The sequence below is a fragment of the Peromyscus eremicus genome, chromosome 1 (assembly GCF_949786415.1).
Source record: "Peromyscus eremicus chromosome 1, PerEre_H2_v1, whole genome shotgun sequence".
Classification (NCBI taxonomy): Eukaryota; Metazoa; Chordata; class Mammalia; order Rodentia; family Cricetidae; genus Peromyscus; species Peromyscus eremicus.
This window is the reverse complement of record NC_081416.1, coordinates 92,188,477-92,210,776: the sequence shown is the minus strand read 5'-3', so window position 1 is coordinate 92,210,776 and position 22,300 is coordinate 92,188,477. Positions and strand designations below refer to the sequence as shown.

The 22,300-nt window shown below is 42.2% G+C and overlaps 1 protein-coding gene across 1 annotated transcript; it reads right to left on the bottom strand.

Moving 5' to 3' along the window:
• Positions 1–341: 341 nt before the first annotated feature.
• Nrip3 (nuclear receptor interacting protein 3) lies at positions 342–22,093 on the bottom strand. The gene is made up of 7 exons (XM_059269011.1): positions 21,821–22,093; positions 5,354–5,515; positions 4,693–4,775; positions 2,995–3,134; positions 1,258–1,310; positions 1,064–1,158; positions 342–615 (listed from the first exon to the last, which is right to left on the bottom strand). Exons 1-7 carry the CDS (start codon positions 21,992–21,994, stop codon positions 600–602), a joined length of 723 nt encoding a protein of 240 aa, XP_059124994.1. The 5' UTR covers positions 21,995–22,093; the 3' UTR covers positions 342–599.
• Positions 22,094–22,300: the final 207 nt, after the last annotated feature.

Genomic DNA, 22,300 nt, shown 5'->3' with positions numbered 1-22,300 from the left:
GATTCTGGCTGGCTTCTGCTACTGACTTAATATGTAAATTTAGACAATTCACTTGACTGTCTGTGTGTTTAAGTGAAATGTCTGGACTAGATGATCTCTCTGAGACATCTCTCAGATCAGTTCACATTGGAAAAAATCAATTATTTCATTAGAAGAGATTCTAACTCCAAGACATGTTTATATAACTCTTTGAAACAGCTAAAAAGAGAATCCTATTTACTATATATTTTACTATTAAAAAAGCAAGTTTTATCTGTGGAGAAACATGGCAGCCCCTACACTGGACTAATAAAAGCAAATTCTTGGAATAAGCAGAGAAATAGGCCACAAATGAGACCTGGCAGTGTCCAAAGGGTCTATAAATTAAATATTCAAAGAAGTAAAAAAACAATGGCTGTTTAACCATTAAGCCATTAACTAGACAAGATCTCTAAGCACAGACTATAGTCTAGAAAGGTCTGAGTGGGAAGAAGCCCCTGCAGGATGTACTGGAGGGAAGGACTTGGTCCATAGCAAGTTGCTACTGCATTTAGTTCAAACCCAGTTTTCTCAGTCTGTCAACCTGGTGTGTGCACATGCAGACACTCTCCAGGCTGCAATTATGCTTCTGAAGTGCTGAAATGAGAAAGAAACAAAGAATTGATAGCAAATTCAAAGAAGTTAATCTGAAGGCAAATAAACTGGCTTAAAAACTTCTCATGCATACACTTATAATCCCAGTACTTAGGGGCTGAGGCAGGAAGCTCATGAATTCAGAGCCAGCCAGGGCTATATACAAAAACCCCATCTCAATGCCCCCACTTCCACTTTACACCCCATTCCATGCCTGGGCTACATACTGAAATTTTGTTTCACATGCACATACTCTACCTTAAAAAGCTGTTGATTTCTTCCGCCATTCTGTGTGCTATCGTTTTTTTATTATAACATGTAAACTACAGAGTTCTGTGGGACAATGAACTCTGGTCTGGGCAAGGGCAGATTTGGGCTAGGACCCCATGCACTGAGAACCCCCCACTCAAGACAGATGGATTTGACTTCTCTGACTAATTTCAGTACTCACTTAGCTTCATTCAAAGACACTGTCTCCACAAAAGGGATTTCTTCTTTGTCTGTCTTCCCAATGATCAGCCGGTGCTTGTCCAGATTTATGATACACTGAAACAAAGGAGGATCACTGGTCACTTGTCAGTGATGCTACTCTCAGTTCCCTGCCTGTGAGAGGAAGTATCAAAGGAAAAGGAGAGTCAGACCTACCTTCAGGGATCTAAGAGTCTGGAGACCAAGTGACAAGTTTTTTTCATTATCATCTAATAAAAGCAAAACAGTAAGATTGAGACATTTCCATGCTGGCTTGGATGTCAGCCTAATCACCATTAGGTTCATTTGTCCCATCCATCCATCCATCCATCCATCCATCCATCCATCCAACAAACCAGCCAGCTAACTAGCCAATAAATATCTGTTGAACATCTTTTATTGAGTACTTTTTCAGATCATTATAGTTAAAAGAAGGTAAGAGCCAAAATTCGAACCAGTCTTTTTCACTCTAGAGGACAGAGGCCTTCAGCAAAAAAATAGGCAGATAGTCTAACATAGAACATATGAGAAGCAGAGGGAGAGTAGGCAATTAGGCATTAATGGCAGAGGAGGAAGAGGATCAGTGCCCTCACCAAATGAAAAGTGCCCTTGGGGACATTTTAATATCTGTCTTCAGGCAGGTAAGATGGCTCGGTGGGCAAGGTGCTTACTGCCAAGTCTGAAGACCTGATTCAATCCTTGGAATCCACATGGTGGAGGGAAAGACCTGACCTCTGACCTCAATACAAGTGTCATGTCACATGAGCATACCCCCTCCCTAAATAAGTAAATGTAGACAAAATCTGTTCCATTGTGGCCGATATGCACAATGGAATTTTTTTTATCCATAAAGAAGAATGAAGCTATATCATTTGTAGAAAAATGAATGCAACTGGAGATAACCACTGGAAATAAATTAAGTCAGTCCCCAGAAGACAAATACTTCATGTTTTTTCTCATTTGCTTGTCTTAGGTTTCATAGGGACACATAAAATCATATATAAACAGATAACATAAAATAGCAGTGAAGCTGTCTAGGGAAACAAGGGGACTAACTGGATAGAGAAGAGTAAGAAAGGGAAATGGGATATGCTCAAAGTACATTTATATACTTGTGTGAAAATAGCCTTATATAATCAAGTATAATTTTATTATCAAACATCTAGTTACATGTATTTATTTGGGTGGGAACACCTGTGCCATGGGTCACATGTGGAAGTCAAAGGATAATTTGCAAAAGTCGGTTTTCTCCTTCTACCATGTAGATTCTGGGGATCAAACTCAGGCTGTCAGCCTTGATGACAAGCATCTTAATCCACTGAGCAATTCCACTAGCTCCATTCTATTTCTAAAAATGTATTTACTTAGTGTTTATATGTATGTATGTACACCACGTATGTGTACAGGAGCCTGAGGACGTCAGAAGAAGATGCCAGATCCCTTGGAACTGGAGTCACAGGTGGTTGTGAGAGCCATCCTATATAGATGCCCCAACCTGAGGCTTCTGCAAGAGCAGGAAATGCTCTAAACCACTGAGTCATCTCTCCAGCCCCCAGTAAATACATATTTAAAAATTAAAAAAAGTAATGTGCTGGGCTGAGCATGATGGTACATGCCTTTGTCTCAGCACTAGGGAGGAGGGACAGGAGAATCTCTGAGTTCAAGGCCAGCCTGGTTTGTATAGTGAGCTCTAGGATAGACAGGACCATATAGAGAGATCCTGTCTCAAAAAAAAAAAAATGTGCTGGGTATGGTGGCACTGTAATTACAGCACTTGGAAGGGTAAAATTAGCACAAAGGTATACAGCACAAGGAAATATGAACCTTGGATTTTGAAGAAGCCAGTATTACAGGCATGAGACCTCAGGAAGGTTTATGTTAGGTCCATAGATCTAGTCCCCAATTTTAACTCACCAACCACAGCTGCTGGGCAATCCAGACGGAGAGAGCCCACTGTAATCAGTAAGTGCTCAATCTGGCCTACTACTTTGAGATGCCGTGGCAGAGAAAGCTTTTCTCCTTCATGCTTGTGAGATTTAACATGGTCCTTTAGTCTGAAACATAGGAAGATATAATCTCATTGGCAAAGATTTCTGATTGACAGTAGGGATTCTCTCGGGACTTCCTGGGCTAGCTAGCTTGTACTTGCTTCAACCCCTTTTCCTAAACATGCCAGGGGAATACAAAAGAAACCACGAGACTTGTTTCCTATTTTTAAGAAGCTTACATCACTACCTGCATTTGTTAAGAGAGGAGTTGACACATTCAGAGAATTCTGCTTGCATCCTAACATCCCCATATGTGTGTGAGATAGTTTAATTAATGTGTCTCTTACCCATCTGTGGATAACAGATATCAGAGGACAAATTAATCCTAATTTAGAAAAGGCTTCATTCAAGGTCCCATTTACCCCTCCTTTCTATTTCAGTTTATTCCCATCAGATTGTCTTAGGCCATAAGGTTAATAGGGACAGGCATTTATTTGGTAAGTACATAGATATTGCTATCAGCAGAGAGTATTATGGAGGAAGTTCTCCCTAATTTGACTTGCCTTTGCCGGGAAGGAAAGAAAGGAATAGCACCAAGTGCTCACACAATTACATAAGCTGGTTGGAATAGCTAGCACCCAAGCTATTATGGGTTGGTGGATAAATACTTAATTATGGACTTTCTGTGCCAATACTTCGGCTCTCCTCCATTTCCTCTCTTTTGGTGTTACAGCCTATCCAAAAGAAAACTAATTGCAGTTTTACAGATGGTTATTAATTCCTCCAGAATCATGGCAGTCTGCTGCCTAATTATGCATCAGGACATTATTAGTCTTTCTGGAACAATCAAATTGTACATACCTCATCTCTTTACCACATTTAAAAAAAAAAATTTAAGATTCATCCCACTTGAGTCCTGGAATCTATTTTACCCCAACCCTTAACAGTAATGTGCAAAATCCACAGTGCCAACTTCAGGGAGTCACAGCAGTGATGAGGAGTGAGAACAAGGTAGATGTAGAAGGTACACAATGCTATCATTAAGAACCCAAATGAAGCCCTGGGTAAGCCCACTTGAGAATTTGCATGTCTTGGATGAAGTTCAAAACAGGCCACTTGGTCTGTCTCAATAACTGTTTAATTGCAGAGATTTGGTCTGAGGAATGATTTACTGTCTACAGGGAAATATGGAAAACAATACTAGGTTGATTCTATTCATTTTAGGCCAGCTACCTCAGGGGCCATCTGGTACTTTAGAAGGAAGAGTAGGAAGAAGGAAAGAAGTAGCAGGAAAGGTTGAGTGAACCGGCAGTTAAGACAGAATGGCTTTCTCTGACCAGGAGACGGAGAACCCTGGGTTTTCTCTCTCATCCCACAGTCTAGAAGTCTGCTCAAAATGTAGAAAGTGGGAGTTAGCAGAAGGCCCGAGGTGTCCTGGATCTCTTCCGCTGTCTAACAACTGCCACATTTTCCCTCTATTAAGGAAATGGTTCTGGCCAAGATACAAACTTTGCATGTTTCTCTGTGCTTCTGTGGGTACATTCAAGCATCTATAACCTTAAACCAGATTCAAACAAGGAATATAATTGCATCTGACGTGCACCCAGCACAAGTGACTACTTACCCCAATCTGTCCACACAGGCCGAAGAGATGAGATTATACTGACAACCGGTGTCAACCAAAGCTTTCACATCCTTTCCAGCACACTACGGGAAGGAAAGATACTCTTTAATAGGCTCTAGAGAAGCAAAGAGCAAGCAGCAGCAGTCAAAGGAAAGGCATGGTTTGAGAGCAACCTTCCAACTGGTCAGTCGGTCGGTGCTGTCCCGTTGTCCTTCACTGCTAAATCTGTCTTTGATTGGCTCTTTTCCTGCTAACTCTAAGGCTGATAGAGTACCCATAGGGAACTTTGGAGGTTTCATTCTATATACTAAATATTACATACACAATATTCTAAAAAAAATCATTCTGGGGGCCAAATACAGGGCCTTGAGCATGCTAGATGAGTTTTCTACCACTGAACTACATCTCAGCTCTTTAAAAAGATCACATGTTCTTTTGTAAATCTGACAAAAGCGTTGGTACTTATTGCCATTCAAATGTGCACACATATAAAATATTGTATGCATTTCTAATATATAGAACTTTAAAACCCATTTATTAATTCCATGTGAAGAACCACTGTCTATAAAGTTTTGAGGATAGGGTCTACTATTGAGATTATAAAGGGCACCCAAATCCTACTTTCTAGAAACTTCTGGAAAAGCTGTTCCTTGAACATTACCTGGCAAGACACTAAAATCATGTCATCATCTTCACACTTTTTTAGCCCTTCAGACTTTGCCTGATTGAATTTGTTGGTCTTGGAGGCCCAAGGGACTCGACTGCTCCGGAGCTTGGACAGGTTGGTTTCCATGAGGCGCCTCTGCAGAATGTTATGAGGTTGCTTGAGGGATAGAAAGCAGAGGCTTCTTAATGCCAGGCCACTCTCTCCTCTCCCAACACCCCCACCCCGGCTCCACAGAAGTAATGAAGGAACCTCATGTAACAGCTCCAACTTTGCCTCATATTCCTCCCCCGGGTGAGGATGTCACTGCTACTGTCAGCACAGGTATTATAAATCAACATGTAATAGACTACTCTGGAGTGTGCTTCTTAGTTTTTTGTCAACCTGACATAAGCTCATATTATCTCAGAAGATGGCCTCTCAGTTGAGAAAGTGCCCCCATCAAGTTGGCCATAGGAAAGTCTGTGGTGCGTTTTCTTGACTGACAATTGATGCGGAAGGGCCCAGCCCACTGCAGGTAGTGCTATGCCTGGGAAGGTGATCCTGGAGTGTATATGAAAGCAGGCTGGGGGTGGTGGAGGCACATGTCTTTAATCCCAGCACTCGGGAGGCAGAGCCAGGTGGATCTCTGTGAGTTCGAGGCCAGCCTGGGCTACAGAGTGAGATCCAGGACAGGCTCCAAAGCTACACAGAGAAACCCTGTCTTGGAAAAAAAAGAAAGAAAGAAAGAAAGAAAGGAAGAAAGAAAGAAAGAAAGAAAGAAAGAAAGAAAGAAAGAAAGAAAAAAGGAAGAAAGAAAGGAAGGAAGGAAGAAAGAAAAAGAAAGAAAGAAAGAAAGAAAGAGAAAGAAAGAAAGAAAGAAAGAAAGAAAGAAAGAAAGAAAGAAAGAAAGAAAAGCAGGCTGAACAAGCCATCCAGAACAAGCTATGAGGAGTAGGCCTTTAAGCAGAATTCACCCATGGAGGTGTGTTCTTTTTTTTTTTTTTTTTTTTTTTGGATTTTCGAGACAGGGTTTCTCTGTGTAGCTTTGCGCCTTTCCTGGATCTCGCTCTGTAGAACAGGCTGGCCTCGAACTCACAAAGATCCGACTGCCTCTGCCTCCCGAGTGCTGGGATTAAAGGCGTGTGCCACCACCGCCCGGCTCAGGAGGTGTGTTCTTGTGGGAGGAAATATATCATGAGGGGAGGCTTTGAGGATTTCAAAGCCCTGCTATATCCCCACTGTGTCCTCTCTGCTTCCTGTTTGTGGTTCAAGATGTGAACCGTCAGCTCTCAACTTCCATCTCCAATCACCATGCCTGCCTGTCACCACACTTTCCCACTGTGATGGTGATGGACTCTATCCCTCTGGAACCCTAAGCTCAAATAAACCCTTCCTTCAATAAATTGCCTTGGCCATGGTGAGTTATCACAGTAATAGAGAAGTAACTAGTACATGGAGATAGGACCACTGTGCTTAAGAGAACTGAAGAGCCCTGGTGATGTGGACTTGTGCCTTCCTCCCTTTACAAGGGCAAGTCAGGAGAAAGAAGCTTTATTCTACAATAAATGATCTCTGTTTTCCTGAACAACTGTAAGTCAGCTTACAGAAAGGGCAGCTCATTGTCATAGGTACTTAGAAGCTCCGCTAATTGCTATGTTAAATGTCACACCTATATAGTCTTACTTTTCAAATCTATTTTGCAGGTGCCTTGTGGACCTGGCTCTTCTGAAGGTGGAGTTACCAGCTTGGCTGATAGACTAGGAAGACAGTAATTCGTGGCTGAGCAAACTTAACATGGACATTTTGGAACCAGGCAAACCCTACAGGAATCATCCTCACTGACAACCTGTACACTTGAAAATACTGGGCCTATCATGTTATTCACTTATCTACTTTTCTTCTCTTATTCCTCCTCCTCTTTCCTGTCTTCTGTCCCTCAACATCCTCCTTCCACAGTATTGAGGATTTAACTTAGGGTATGCTAGTATTTGCATACTAGTCAAACACTCTACAACTAAGTGTAGTGAACAGGAAAGTGGGGGACTTAAAACAGATACTGACCAAGAAGAGAATTTAACAGACTTTATATATGTGTCAGGAACCAAATGTTAGGAAACAGAATGGCAGGTCTGAGTTTTGCTAGAACTTGGTACAGTTTCTAGATAATGTTCCTCTATTTCTGCTCAAAGTGGCTTCCAGACCACCATTTAGAACACTTCTCTCTCCTCTCTCTCTCTCTCTCTCTCTCTCTCTCTCTCTCTCTCTCTCTCTCTCTCTCTCTCTCTCTCTCTTAGGTTAAGTCATTTGACCTGAGAAATTTTCTATGCACATGTATCTTGTGCACACTTTACAATAACGTTTCAAAACTCTCAAATGATAGCACTTAGTCCCAAGATTCTAACCTACCACATTCTTCCTCTGATTCAAAGAGTAAGAAGTTACTCTTAGAAGTCTAGAACCAGAAGTTCCTGGGGAAGGATAGCAGGGGAAAGTCTTTATTATAAGCTATCTTACAGATTTCAAAGGAAGAAGGGAGTCAGAGCTGTGACTCGCTGTCACTCTAGTAGGAGAAGAAACAGATTCCCAAATCCACTGGTCCTTGGCAAAACAGGATATAGATTAACATCCCCGAGGAAAGGAGAGGCAGAGCACTGACAGAAGGCAGCGCATGTCTCTTAGCTTGGTAAGGGCGGCTAGGGAAAGGGCTGGCTCCAGCGGGTTTTGTGATGCAACACTGACAGAACGCTGTTCCTCAGCAGAAAGCAATTCCTCACTTTAATCTCGGTCAGTAAGAAGACGGATCTCAGCTTGAGCCACACTAAAGCAGAGTGGGGGTTTCTGCCAAGTCCCACTTAGCAGGACCTACCCAGACAAATGAATTTGCAGATGGGACTTTAAGGGCCATCTATCTAATCAAAGCCTCATCAAAAGCTTCTTCCTTCTACACCGTCTTGCCGAACACAACAGTGTCTGCTGCTTCTTAATCTTGCACAGAAACCTAATCATTAACATTCTGAATTCATTCTTAGTACAGCCATCCTTCTGTATTTTCCTCTCTTTCTCCTGGAGTCTTCCTCTGTAAGCTAAAGAGCATCCTCAACATTCCTAGATCCTGGGAAGAAGACATCCTCGCAAAACTCAAAAACATACAGTGAATACTTATTGCTTTTCTTTTGGTTTTTCGAGACAGTGTTTCTCTGTGTAGTCTTGGCTGTCTTGGAACTCATTCTGTAGACCAAGCTAGCCTCGAATTCAGAGATCTGCCTTCCTCTGCCTGCCAAGTGCTGGGATTAAAGGCGTGTGCCACCAACGCCTGGCTCTATCAGTTGTTTTTTTAAGTCAAATATAATATGGCTCATAAATCTGATTTCAGTTCTTAATTTAATATAGAAATCCCAATACAATGAAATGATAAAATAAGGGAGCCAGACATAAGAAATATGATTAATTTCCACAGCAGATTTGTAGCAGCCAGCTAACCCATATTAAACTTAGATATTTGATCATTTTATTATGTCTACATAATTTTTTTACAATTTATTTACTTTTATTTCATGTGCATTTGTGTTTTGCCTGCATGTATATCTGTATGAAGGTATCAGATCCCCAGAAACTGAAGTCACAGGCAGTTACAAGCTGCCATGTGGTTGCTGGGAATTGAACCCAGATCCTCTGGAAGAGCAGTCAGTACTCTTAACCACTGAGCCATCTCTCCAGCCCCATGTGTACATATTTTTAAATTTTACATATTTATTCATTTTTATGTGTTTGAGTGTTTTGCTTGCGTGTATGTGTGTGTACCATGTGCATGCCTGGTACGCTCAGAGGCCAGAAAAGGACATCAAATCCTCTGAAACTAGAGTTACAGATGGTTGTGAACCACCATGTGAGTGCTGAAAATTCAGCCTGGGTCTTCTGCAAGAACAGTCAATTCACTTCATCACTGAGCCATCATTTCAGCCCCATGCCTACATATTTTAGGAGGCTACACAGCTGACATTTACCTTACTCCCAATCAAAATTTTCCTAACATTATAGTAATGGAAAAAGAAAGTCCTAAATCCCACAAGAACAAAAAAAAAAAAAGTAAGAGAAAAAGAAAATAGATTTTGACAAAAATCTGACAACCGAACAGCATATAGCTAAACAAAAACTGGCTTGGACTAGAGAAAATGTGAGTGCTTCACACTATTTTACGTCACAGACCACAGGAGCGGAGCGGCTGATGGATGCTCCTTAAAACCCTAGTTCCTTCCGTCTTGGGCAGTTAAGTAGATTGTGCTTTCTACCCTTCTTTTGGCAGAGCCCTGTGATGCGTTCTAGAGGATAGAATGTGGGTAGAAGTGATATGCGCACCTCTAAGACTGGCCCATAAAAAGCTCCTGAACATATTGCTTCATGAATTCTTTGAATTCTGAATGACTAGCAGAGTTGACTGCCAGAGCAACCTTTTCAGAGGTCACTGCCAACTTGGGTCTCTGGAAATACAAGCAAAGTTATCTTGCTAAATTTTCCACTAGTACATTCACCCTCAGAATTTATCCCAGGACCCTCTGCAGATATCAAAATGCATGGAGACTTGGCCCTTACATGAAATGATGGCATTATTTGCATATAACCTGCTCATATCCTCCCCTATATTTTAATTATCTCTGGATTGCTTACAATACATAAGAAATATAGTTGTTATACTATATTGTTTAGAGAATAAGGACCAAGGAAAAAGTCAGTCATGTTGGTACAAAAGCAGGTTTTTTTTATTTTTATTTTATTTATTTATTTATTTATTTATTTATTTTTGGTTTTTCGAGACAGGGTTTCTCTGCGTAGTTTTGGTGTCTGTTCTGGATCTCGCTCTGTAGACCAGGCTGGCCTTGAACTTAAAGAGATCTGCCTGGCTCTGCCTCCCAAGTGCTAGGATTAAAGGCGTACACCCAGCAGTTTTTTACCTTTAAACAGAGCTCATTATGTAGCTCTGGCTAGCCTGGAACTCACAGAGATTTGCCTGCCTCTAGCTGAGATTACAGGTATGCAATACCACTTACAGCTCAGAGGTTTTGTTTTTGAAAATATTTATTTTATTTTTAAATAATTATTTAATTTTAATTGTGTGTGTGTGTATGTACAGGTGTGTGTACACATGAGGTCAGAAAAGGTGTCAAATCCCCTGAAGCTGAAGTTATTAGGCAGTTGTGAGCTGGCCAAGATGGGTACTGGGAACCTAACTTGAGCCCTCTGGAGAGCAAGTGCTCTTAACTGCTAAGCCATTTCTCCAGTCCCTATAAACAGTTTTGTTGTATTTTCTTTTTTACTCTTTTGGGGGGCCCACCACCTAGCTCCCAAATAAATTCACACAGGCTTATTCTTAATTATGAATGTCCAGGCTTAGCTTGGCTTAGTTTCCAGCCAGCTTTTCTCAACTTAAATTACCTTTTGCCTCTGGGCCTTTCCCATTCTCTTACTTCTGTAAATCTTACTCTTACTCCGTGACTTGCTGTGTAGCTAGATGGCTGGCCCCAGGAGTCCTCTTCCTTCTCTGGCTACTTCTTCCTTTTTCTTCTCCCTCTTCCCAGATTCCTCCCTCTATATACTCTCTCTGCCTGCCAGCCCTGCCTATCCTTTCTCCTGCCTTGCTATTGGCCAGCTCTTTATTAGATCATCAGGTGTTTTAGACAGGCACAGTAACACCACTTCATAGTGTAGTGGGTAGCCATTCCAGCTTTGATCTGGAAGTTCCAACCCCCATTGAGGCTTCGGCAACTGTCACGCCTACAAGGCGGGGCCAACAGAGGCGCCAAGAGATCCAAGATCTGGATGGGCAAGCACTCTCTGTTCCGGGACCCTGGACGGTGGAGGTTGACCGAGCAGAGCTCCAGAGAACACCGCTGGACTGCGATACACCTTCCCCAGACCCCGCGACCTACCTATCCCTTCATTTGTAAGTTACCCACTAAATAAATCTTCCTTTTAACTACGTGGAGTGCCCTTAATAATTTCACCAATATCATAGAGTTAACAAATGTAACACAAACAAAAGGAACACACCTTAAAATAATATTCCCCAACATAGTTTTTTTATATATATTTTCATCTTACAGTTCGGTGAATCTGTGGATACAGAACCCACAAATACCAAAGGCCATTGTACTATTACTTAAGAGAATTATGTTTGAGCTATTACATGTATAGTGGTGTCTAGCGGTAAAAGCAGTTTTCTCAATCAACCCAAAACCCTGGCAAAACTGAGAAGTTAGAGGTATTGTAACTTCTTCCATCAGAGGTGTGAGTAGGGATGGAAACACAATAGTTTAAAGCAGTGTTTCTCAACATGTGAGTCGTGACCACTTTAGGGGTCGAATGACCCTTTCACAGAGGGGGGGGTGCATATCAAATACTTACATTACAGTTTCACAGTAGCAAAATTACAGTTATGAAATAACAATGAAATAATCTTATGGTCACCACAGCATGAGGAACTGTATTAAAGGGTTGCAGCATTAGGAAGGCTGAGAACCACTGGTATAAAGTCTGCATATGACTCCCACTTGACCCAAACAGTTGGGAAGAATGCTAAAAGCTTACTCTTTGTAAGAACAACTTAAAAGACTCTGACTGGTTAACAGTTTGGCTTTCCAGATGTATATAACAACTATAGAAAAGTATTGAGTACCACACTAAGAACTGAAGGATGTGAAATTAAAGATTCAGAGGGCACACTCTAGCATGATGAAGGAAAAAAAAATGTACCTCAAGATATTACATCCTTAGAAAAGAAAGCAGGCAAGAAGATATCACATCACCGTGGAATATCATAAATGACACGAATCCCAAAAGCTTCCAAAGAGAAAAATATGGCCCAAATACAAAGGATTGGGAGCCAGAATGATAAAGATTCTTCAACAATAAAAAACAGATGCTAAAAGACAATGGAATAATACCTTCAAAAATCTAACAGTGGGGCTGGAGAGATGGCTCAGTGGTTAAGAGCATGGGCTGCTCTTCCAGAAGACACAGGTTCATTTCCAACACCCACATGGAGGCTCACAATCTCCTATCAGTCCAGTTCCAGGGATGACTTCATCCAGGACTTTGATGCCTTTTTCTAGCCTCTATTGGCACAGACACATGCAGATAAAACACCCATATACATAAAATAAAAACAAATATTTTTTAAAAATCTAAAAGTAAACCATTTCATACCTAGCCATGCTATTAATCAGCTTTTAAGGAGTTATTTACCACACAACCATAAGAAGCTACTGAAAGATACTCAACCAAAAAGAGGAAGACAAAAGGCAAAAAGCATAGGATCCAAGAAATAAAGGATCCAGTAGAGGGGGTCTGGAGAGCTGGCTCAACGGAAATAGCATTTGGCTGCTCTTTCAGAGGACCTGGGATCAATTCCTAGCACCCACATGGTGGCTCACAACCTTCTGTAACTCAAGTCCAGGGGATCTAACGCCAGCTTCTGGCCTCAGCTGGAACCAGGCATGCACACAGTACACAGACATATATGCAGGTAAAACACTCACAGGCAAAAAAAAAAAAAAAAAAAAAAAAAAAAAAAAAAAAAAAAAAAAAAACACGTAAAATAAATAAAAAAGGATCCAGTTGAGAAGGACAGCAAAGGAAATTCTGAGAGTAGCACTAGAGAAAACGTTTGCCCATAAGACGAACAGCAGCCAGCCCAAAATGAAATGAGAAAATGGGAAGAACGTCTTTAAGAGGGAAAAAAAAAAAAACGGACCAAGCATGGTGTCACATGCCTGTAGTCCCGACACGAAAGAGGAGGAGACAGGAAGATCAAGTGTTCAAGGTTAGCCTTAGCTACATAGTAGTACAGGCTAAGCCTGGGCTGCATGAGACTCTGCCTCAAAAATAAAAATGAGTATATCCTGTGCCAGAGTCCAGCCAGATATCTCACCCCTCATCACAGAACCTTCTTTTTGCAACAGACAGAAAGCATTACAGAAAACCACAACTCTTCAAAAATGCAAAGACCAAGTGATCATGGGATACTCGGCTCTAACTGATACATCTCTAACACAACTCCTGCCCCTCAGGAGCAGGGAATCTGCTGTGAGATTGCATCTTCTAGGAATGTCAGGGAAGCTACACCCATGAAATCTCAACATGGCTGCCTAAATAAGACCTGAACAAGAACAACAGCAACAGACATGCTAACATGGAAGGGGGAGATCTCATGGAGCCCCAACCTAAACAAAAATCTACAGGCAAACAAGGAAAATTGTGAATGGAAGAAATAGTCTTCCCTGGGAAGAGCTCCCCCCAAAACCAATACCAAGTAGTCAATCCTGAAATCCTATACTTATGAATAACATTATACAGACTGAGAAGGCTGTATTTATATATTTATTAAGGAAAAAGAAGACATGAATTTGAGAGAGAAAAGGGGAGTGCATGGGAAGGGTTAAAAGGAAGAAAAGGAAGGAAGAAATGAGAAATATGTAATTATATTTTAGTTTCAAAAAAGTTTAATGAACTTTAATCATCCATAGTTTTAAAGCATTTTTATATTGAAAATCAAGTAAAGGAAAAAACTTGAAGGAATTAATTTTGGAAAAATACATGATAAAAAATCATAGTACATTTATCTCAGATATGAACAATATGAACATAGTCATAAGAGTAAATACTGATTTGTTCCAAAATGATAATTCATCAGAATATTAATATAACAGGAGAGAGGATATGGTGTGAAAGAATAAGAGAATGGAATTTTTACCCATTCAAAGAGAACTTTTTTTTTTCTTTTTTGAGACAGGGTTTCTCTGTATAGCCCTGGCTGTCCTGGAACTTGCTCTGTAGACCAGGCTAACCTCGAATTCAGAGATCCACCTGACTCTGTCTCCTGAGTGCTGGAATTAAATGCAAGCACAACCACTGCCTGGCTGTTGTACCCATGTGTTGCACCATACATATTGGGGCCAGGGACAAATTTCAGGAGTGTGTTCTCTCCTTCCACCATGTGGATTCCAAGAATAGAACTCAGGTCATCAGATTCAGTTGTAAGTGCTTTTACTTGCTGAACCATATTGCTGGTCCATCTTAATCCATTTTAACAAAATCAATTTAGTAGTATGTACTAGTAAAATAAAAAAATCAGGAAGCTGGGCATGGTGGTATATGCCTATAATCCCAGCAAATCAGGAGGCTGGAGCAGAAGGATCACAAGTTCAAGGTCAGCCTGGACAATATAGTGAGACCTTTTCTGAAGAAAAAAGTTGGCACATTACCATTTATTTAGAAATATGGATGACAGGTGGAGGAGCTGGCCCTGGGGTCATGGGAGCAGGAGGGCTATTCCTGTCCCTCAGCAGCTGCACAGCTTGTGAGGGTGGTCCCTGTACCTCAACTAGGCAGTATAGTAGGGCTGGCCCTGGTAGTGTAGGTGTGGGAGAGCCGACCCTGAGGGTGGAAAAGGAGAAGAACTGACTCTGCCTGTTGCTCATTGCTGCAAAGAGTAAAATTAGCTGGGGCAGTGCTGGAGAGTTCACCCTGGTAGTGAGGACAGGGGAAAAGTGGCAGGTTGACCAACCCTGCAGCTGCCCAGGCCCAGAACCAGGGTTATGACTTGGTCTGCCCCAGCATCCACCCCATCTATGATCTGCTAGAGCACATGAAGGGGCCTGACCCACAAACCCAAAGCTGCAGGATCTTTACAACACAGGGCAACAACAGGATACCCAAGAGGAGTCCCAGTGAGGGCCCAGCATTGATAGTGTAGTAGAAACCAGAGCCTTGGACCAGACCAATGATTCTTTGCAATGAACACTTGCAAGTAAAGATATATGGACAAAGAGGTTTAAAAAAAAAAAGAAAAGAAAAGAAGTATGGTAATCCTATATCATAGGAAATAGTGAAGCCACAAGAAAGGCCCGCTTACAGAGGTTTAAGTGGAGTGTTATTTTTCTAAAGCAACAAGAATTTGAAGGTGGACATTGCCTACATTAACTCAGTAGATTAACAATTTCGTTTCTCTTGCACATGCCCACTTGGTCATAAGCAAGGTGCCCTAGATCCAGGCATTATGCCCATATTCAAAAGAAGAGGGAAGAGGGAACCATGCTGATGCCATCCATCTCTTTTGTCGTGAAAGCAAAGGTTTTTCTAGAAGTTCCCTTAGCAGGTTTCTTCTCCTGTATCTTATTGATGAAATTCAACAATCATATTCACTGCAAGAAACCTTGGAACAGAATTTAGCTTTCTAATCTCTATAGAGTCAAATAGAAAAGGACTGAATATGGAAAACCAATTAGACAGCTGAAGTATCTGCTAGAACATGCAAAAACTAAATATGTTTTGTGTGCATATATAACACTATTTTTTTCAAGATTTAATTTCTAAGTATATGTATATGCATGCATCTCTGTGTGTGTGTCTGTTTCTTGACTGCAACACAATGGACCAAGGACCTCAGGTTCTTACTGCCATGCCTTACCTGCCATGAAGGACTGTCCCCTCAATCCATGAGCCAAAATAAATCATTATTTCCTAAAGTTCCTTTAGTCAGGCATTTTGTCACAGTAACAACAACAACAAAAAAAAAACCAATACACTTGCTTAACATCTTTTCCCTCATAGCTGTCCTACTTGGTTCATTAAAAATTGTTTTCTTTTCTTTTCTTTTTTTTCAGAGCTGAGGACCAAACCCAGGGCCTTGTGCTTGCTAGGCAAGCGCTCTACCACTGAGCTAAATCCCCAACCCCATATTTTCTTATTTATAAGTCTGTGTCAGGGCAGGGAACGTGTGCATATGAGTGTAAGTGCCCTCAGAGAACAGAAGACAGCATTGGATCCCCTAGATCTGGAGTTACAGGAGGTTGTAACTACCCAATGTAGGTACTGCTAAATAAACTCAGGTCTACTGGAAGAGAGGTGTGTGTTCATAAACCCCGAGCCATCTCCCCAACCCATACTTGGAGCTATCATCTGCAGGTACTTGAGTTTATTATACAAACATATGTCTTTTTAGCTACTTAATTAATAATGGATTTCTTCCATATATTTGTCATCAGAAATTCTGCAATAAGCTCAACATTTTTTTTCTTGAATGTCTCTTTCAACTAGCCATCCTTCTGTTTACTCTTTGCCTTGTCTACTGGTTCCTTTACCTCTGTTCCTTTTTAAAATGTCACTGTTCTTCAGTGCTCTATATTTGGCCTTTTTCTCACTCTATATATTTGCCATTGGCAATTTTATCTGTTTTCATTGCATAAATCACTACCTTTAAAAGGACTCTATCTCAAGCACAGCTCTCACTCTTGAGTTTCAGGCCCATAGCCCCAACTGTAGCCCCCCCTACTTGAATATTCCACAGGCTTCAGACTGAACTTGTCCTACCTATATTTCTCATAAAGGATGTTTTTTCTTCTCTATCCTCTGTCTTGGCGAATGAAATTCTGCCTCCTTGTATATTACTCTGTATTTCTACTGCTAAATCTAAGTATCTGTAATCCTAAAACATTACCTTCATGATCTCTTCCCCTTACAATGGTTCTCTTGCCAGCTGGGTTAAACAAAAATTCTCACTTTAGAATTCAAGGTTTACTAACTACCACTCATCCTCCTTCCCAATCTCATCTATGTAACTATCCCTGCACCAAGGCTTCCTACTCTTAGCAAACTACCACCTGTTGCTTATTACCTTGGGCAAATCACTAATCTCACTAAGCCTTGCTTTCTTTTTTCTTTTCCTTTTAAGATTTATTTTTCTTTTACATGCATTGGTGTTTTATCTGCATGGATGTCTGTGTGAGGGTGTCTGATTCCCTGGAACTGGAGGTACAGTTATGAGCTGCCATGTGGGTGCCAGGAATTGAACCTGGGTCCTCTAGAATAGCAGCCAGTGCTTTTAACTGATGAGCCATCTCTCCAGCCCCAAATTTTGCTTTATTTAACAGTAATAAAGGATATTTGAGCTCCACATTCAGTTAGTTACTTCTTCCTGCCAACCTTAGCAAATGGCACTACCATCTACTTGTTTTGGTTTTGTTTGATTAAGTTTTGAGATAGTTCTCACTATATTGCCCAGGCTAGTCTTAAGTAGCTTGGAACTATAGGCAGTATACCCAACTCATACACATTCTTTCTTTTTTCTATTTTATTTTATGTGTATAGGTGTTGTGCCTGCATGAATGTCTTCACACCCAGGAAGGTCAAAAGATGGGAAGAGTTGGATCCCCTGGAAATGGAGTTACAGAAGGTTATGAGCCACCATGTGGGTGCTGGGAATTGAACCCCAGTCAGCCGCAAATGCTCTTAAGCACTGAGCCATCTCTCTGGCGTCATACACATTCTTGATTCTTTTCTTATTATTCCCTTCCAAGTGCTGTTGCTCCTGCCTCTAAACCACATCCTTTTCTCATCTCTACTACCTCCAATCTAACCAAGCTACCATCTTTTCTATCTATAATGCAACAGCCTCCTAACTTGTCTTCTGATTTTTATGCTTCCGTTCATTCTCTGCATAGTGACCACAGTGAGGTTTTGTTTGTTTGTTTTAATGCATGTCAGAGGCTGGAGATGTAGTTTAGTGGTAGGATCCTTACCTAACAACATGGAAAAAACAGATCTAGCTTCCATTGTTTGTCTGTTACTATTCCCTATCACCACACTCCTTGCTCATTTTGCTCTAGCCATACTGGCCGTCTCTCAGTCCTCTAATTATATGAAGCATCCTGATGGCCAGACTACTGCACCTGCTGTATCTTTTGCCCAGAACATTCTTTCATGACATATTTTACTCCCTTGTTTCCTTCACTATCTCCATAAAAGTAATTCCTTTAAAATAGCAATTTATTTATTGACAGTTGCATACATGTATACAATGTCTCTTGACCATATCCACTCCCAGCTTCCACTCCTCTCCCCCATCCCATCACAATCCCCTTCTAGAGGCTGGTATTATACTGCATTTAACTCCTTTTCTAAGGCTACCAAGTTCTCTAGTCCTAGACCTCTGGCATTCTGGGTAGCTAATCTATAGGGCACCAGGCTGAGCTGCTCTAATTGACAGAGAACTGTTATCCTTGGGTATTTAATAGTCAGTTTCCTGCACTATGTTCTACTATCTCTCCCCTGGCCTTAACTATAGCTAGTTCGGATAAAGTTTTTGGCTATATGCAGACTCAAACATAGAAAGAAAATTTCTCCCTCTGCTACTAGGCAAGGAAGGATATAGCCAAGCAGGTCAGTAATAACATCATATAAGAAATTCAGCATATCATCACATGACATAACTGCTTTCAAAAAATAAAGTCTGTAGTACAAGAAGAAGAACTTTCCTGGTTACCAAAACAAGAAAAATTATAATAGGCAAAACTCCAAGAATAAGGATGCTTTTGTCTAACTCTGTCAGATTTTTTATTTTTGTTTGGTTGGTTTGGTTTGACTTTGTTTGGTTTTTCCAAACAGGATTTCTCTGTGTAGCCCTGGCTGTCCTGGAACTTGCTTTGTAGACCAGGCTGGCCTGGAACTCACAGAGATCCGCCTGCCTCTGCCTCCCAAGTGTTGGGATTAAAGGCATGCACCACCAACACCTGGCTCTATCAGTTTTTTTTTTAAGTCAAATATAATATAGCACATAAATCTGCTTTTAGTTCTTAATTTAATACAAAAATCCCAATACAATGAAATGATAAAAATAAGTGAGCCAGACATAAGAAATATGAGTAATTTCCACAGCAGACTTTGTAGCAGCCAACTCCACACACAAAGCAATTGGGTACAGGCACTATCCTGGGGCCAAGAGAACATGACCATCTTTGATTGCCTTACAGGTACCATCTGCCAAACCAAAAATGTTAATATCAAACATGACAGAAAGAGCACAGTACAAGGTACTAAATAATTCAGTAAGCTAGAAGCATCATTAAAACATGGGTTACTTGTGTGATGAAAAGTAATCCACAGACTTAACATTGCTCAAGCCCCAGAGTCGATAAAAACTGAATTTGTATTCTCCTCTCACAGCCCTTTTTTTGCCCCCTTTCTACTGGGGTTGTCTGATAAACAACTTCAAGTCAAAACTACTGTTCCATTTTTTTTTTTTTTTTTTTTTGGTTTTTCGAGACAGGGTTTCTCTGTGTAGCTTTGCGCCTTACCTGGAACTCACTTGGTAGCCCAGGCTGGCCTCGAACTCACAGAGATCCGCCTGGCTCTGCCTCCCAAGTGCTGGGATTAAAGGCGTGCGCCACCACCGCCCGGCTTACTGTTCCATTTTAATGCCCTCCAAATTCCACGTCATGGAAGAAGATGGAGTCGGCATGGTCTATCTTGTCTGTAAAGTTGATAAGAACGTGTTTCTAAAACCCTTTCCGAGATGGTACTGAGGCTGCCACGTCAGTTCCAAGTGCTGCTTCACCCCAGCACTTGCGGCGCTCTCCCTGCCCTCCTCAGTCAGCCTTGGCTTCTGTGATGCGCTCTGGTTCCTCCCTTCAATAACTTGCACATTAAAGGTGTGAGAACAGTGAGGGAGGGAAATTAACTCTCCGAAAATGGGGTACAGAAAGTGTGAAACATGGCTCAGGGTTTCACAGTCAACTGCCGTGTGTCACACCCATGGCTATCCTCTGAAAGCTACCTCTTTGTAGCCTTCAGCTACACTCTGTGCTGCCCACTCCTGTGGTTTAGCTGTGACAGAGGGAGTCAGAACAGAATTATCCTTACATAGTTCACAGCAGTATCAGGAATCTTAGGAAGAAGGATGTTGTGGTAATTCTCATCAGGGAACTCCATAGCCACCCATGGAAAGCAAACATCTATGCCTTAAATCCAGCATTTTAAAAGTCCACATTTTCATTCTTCCCATACTACCTCCCACCTTGTTGAATAGGATTATTTGGTCTGAAGGAGAGACTATTTGGACTGAGTTTGCCAAAATGAATCATGAATGCTTTAAAGTGAAAGAAGGCAAGAGAGAGTTATCTCTTTGATAGGAATACATTTTAATCACTCATCACTCTGTGTTAGCATGACTAGATCAACTATACCCAGGCTCAAGCCGAAAAACAGCTTTTAAAAAACAGAGTAAGTTACCTGGAGTAGCTCTTTCCTTTCATGAGAGTATCTAACAGCAGGAAGGGAAAATCTTTGGTATTGATGAATCATTAGAACTATTTAAAAAAAAAAAAAAAAGCAGAAGCACTAGCCTCCATTGCCATCCTGGGGCCAGAAATAGCAATTTCAGTGAACCAGGGCCAACAACCGCATTCAAAATTAAGTATCAGAAGCTCGAAATATAAAAATACTAGAAAGATTATCTAGAGCATTTATTTTTGTTGCAAAAGACATTTAATTAATGTTCCATAAATTTCTCCACAAATAATAAGCAAGTTATAGATACAAGAAAACAAAGCTGGGAGTGGTGGTGCATGCCTACATAATCTTAACAATCATGAGACTGAGGCAGGAGGATCCAGAATTAGAGGCCAACTTGTACTGTGTGCTGAGGACCAAGCCAGCCTAGGTCATATAGCAAAACCCTGATATCTCATTTAAAAAAAAAAAAGTGCAAGCAAACCCCAGATGAAACTACAAAGTTAGATATAAATTTGTGAGAGAGGGATGAGAATTAAATATAGGTCACATCCCTCAGCCATTCACCCTTATTCAATAGATGGAGGACAATATGGTTTTGGATTCTGGTCCACGTCCAGGACTTCTACTTAATACCAAGAATAATCCTGCCAGAAATAAAAAAGGACTGCACCAACCCCAGCTCCATCTATGTGCATGCATTAGCTGATCTGTGAGATGGAGCAGTCAGGGCTTCCTCCCTCCACTCACTAGTTAGAGGGAGGACTGAAGAAGAGGAAGAGATAAGAGGGACGAGATGTTTAGGTTCTGGGAATATTCAAGCTAGACCCCCTTTTCCCTTACCCGCCCCATCCCACCCCACCTCCACTCAGGGTAGAAAATCAAAGGTAGATTAAGGCCAGAACTAAACTAAATAGATTTGGGGCGGCAGGGAGCAGGGCGCAGTAGAAACAACCAAAGTCATCTAGATTCAGCAACCGTCACGAAACCTCGCTCTCCACTGTTTCTCAATCACCCACTACGAGTCACCTCTGTCTGGGACACAGGACTGGCCACGCAGCCTGCGAGGAGGCAGTGGGAGCTGAGACTTCGCTGCGAGGTTCCAGCCCCGGGAGCCAAATTTGAGATTCCGAATAAGCGGGAGGAAAGGAGATCTGAGAGCAATAGAGCGGGGCAGGGTCTCTTCCTTCCTTGTACTGGGGAGGAGAAAGCCAGGCTCCCGGGAGAAGGCTACGCCAGGGATAACAGGCAGCTACGAGGTCCCCAGGGATGTGAGACAGGGGGGGATCTCTGTCGAGCATCCGCCAGGGAGCGGGCAGCGACAGGCCTGGCCAGTGACTCAGTGAAAGCGGCCCCGAGGGCCTGGGCAACAGCAGCGGCCCGGAGGTCGGAGGCAGGCATGGCCGGGGATGGGGAGCTCACCGTGTCCTTGGACGAGCCCAGCTTTTTGAGGCCGTCCAGGGGTAGCAGGTCGGCGGAGTCCTTGTGGATGAATTGCACCGCCTGCTTCATCCGGCGCTGCTGCCGCAGGGACGCCGCTTCCCGCATGTCGGTCTCCTTGCGGCCGCCCTCGGTGAGGAGTCCTGAGTAAAACATTGCTGAGGCGCCCGCGGCCCGGCGGCCCGGTCTCCCGGGCCCCGAACACCCTCAGCCTCGAGCTCCTTGACAGCGCCGCGGGAGCCTTGCTCCCGCGTCTTTTATAGCCGAGCGTGACGTCACAGGGAGCAGCCAGTGTGCGCGGGAAGGGCGTGGCTGGCACAGCGCCCCGCCCTCTGGCGCCCCGTTGGGGGGGCAGGGGACGGGGTGTCTAGCGTCAATCACCTACCTCTGCTCCATCATCCACCCTGAGGAAAAAGCCAGCCAGGAGCAAGCAGCCCGCGGTGGACCAACTGACCCTGGGGC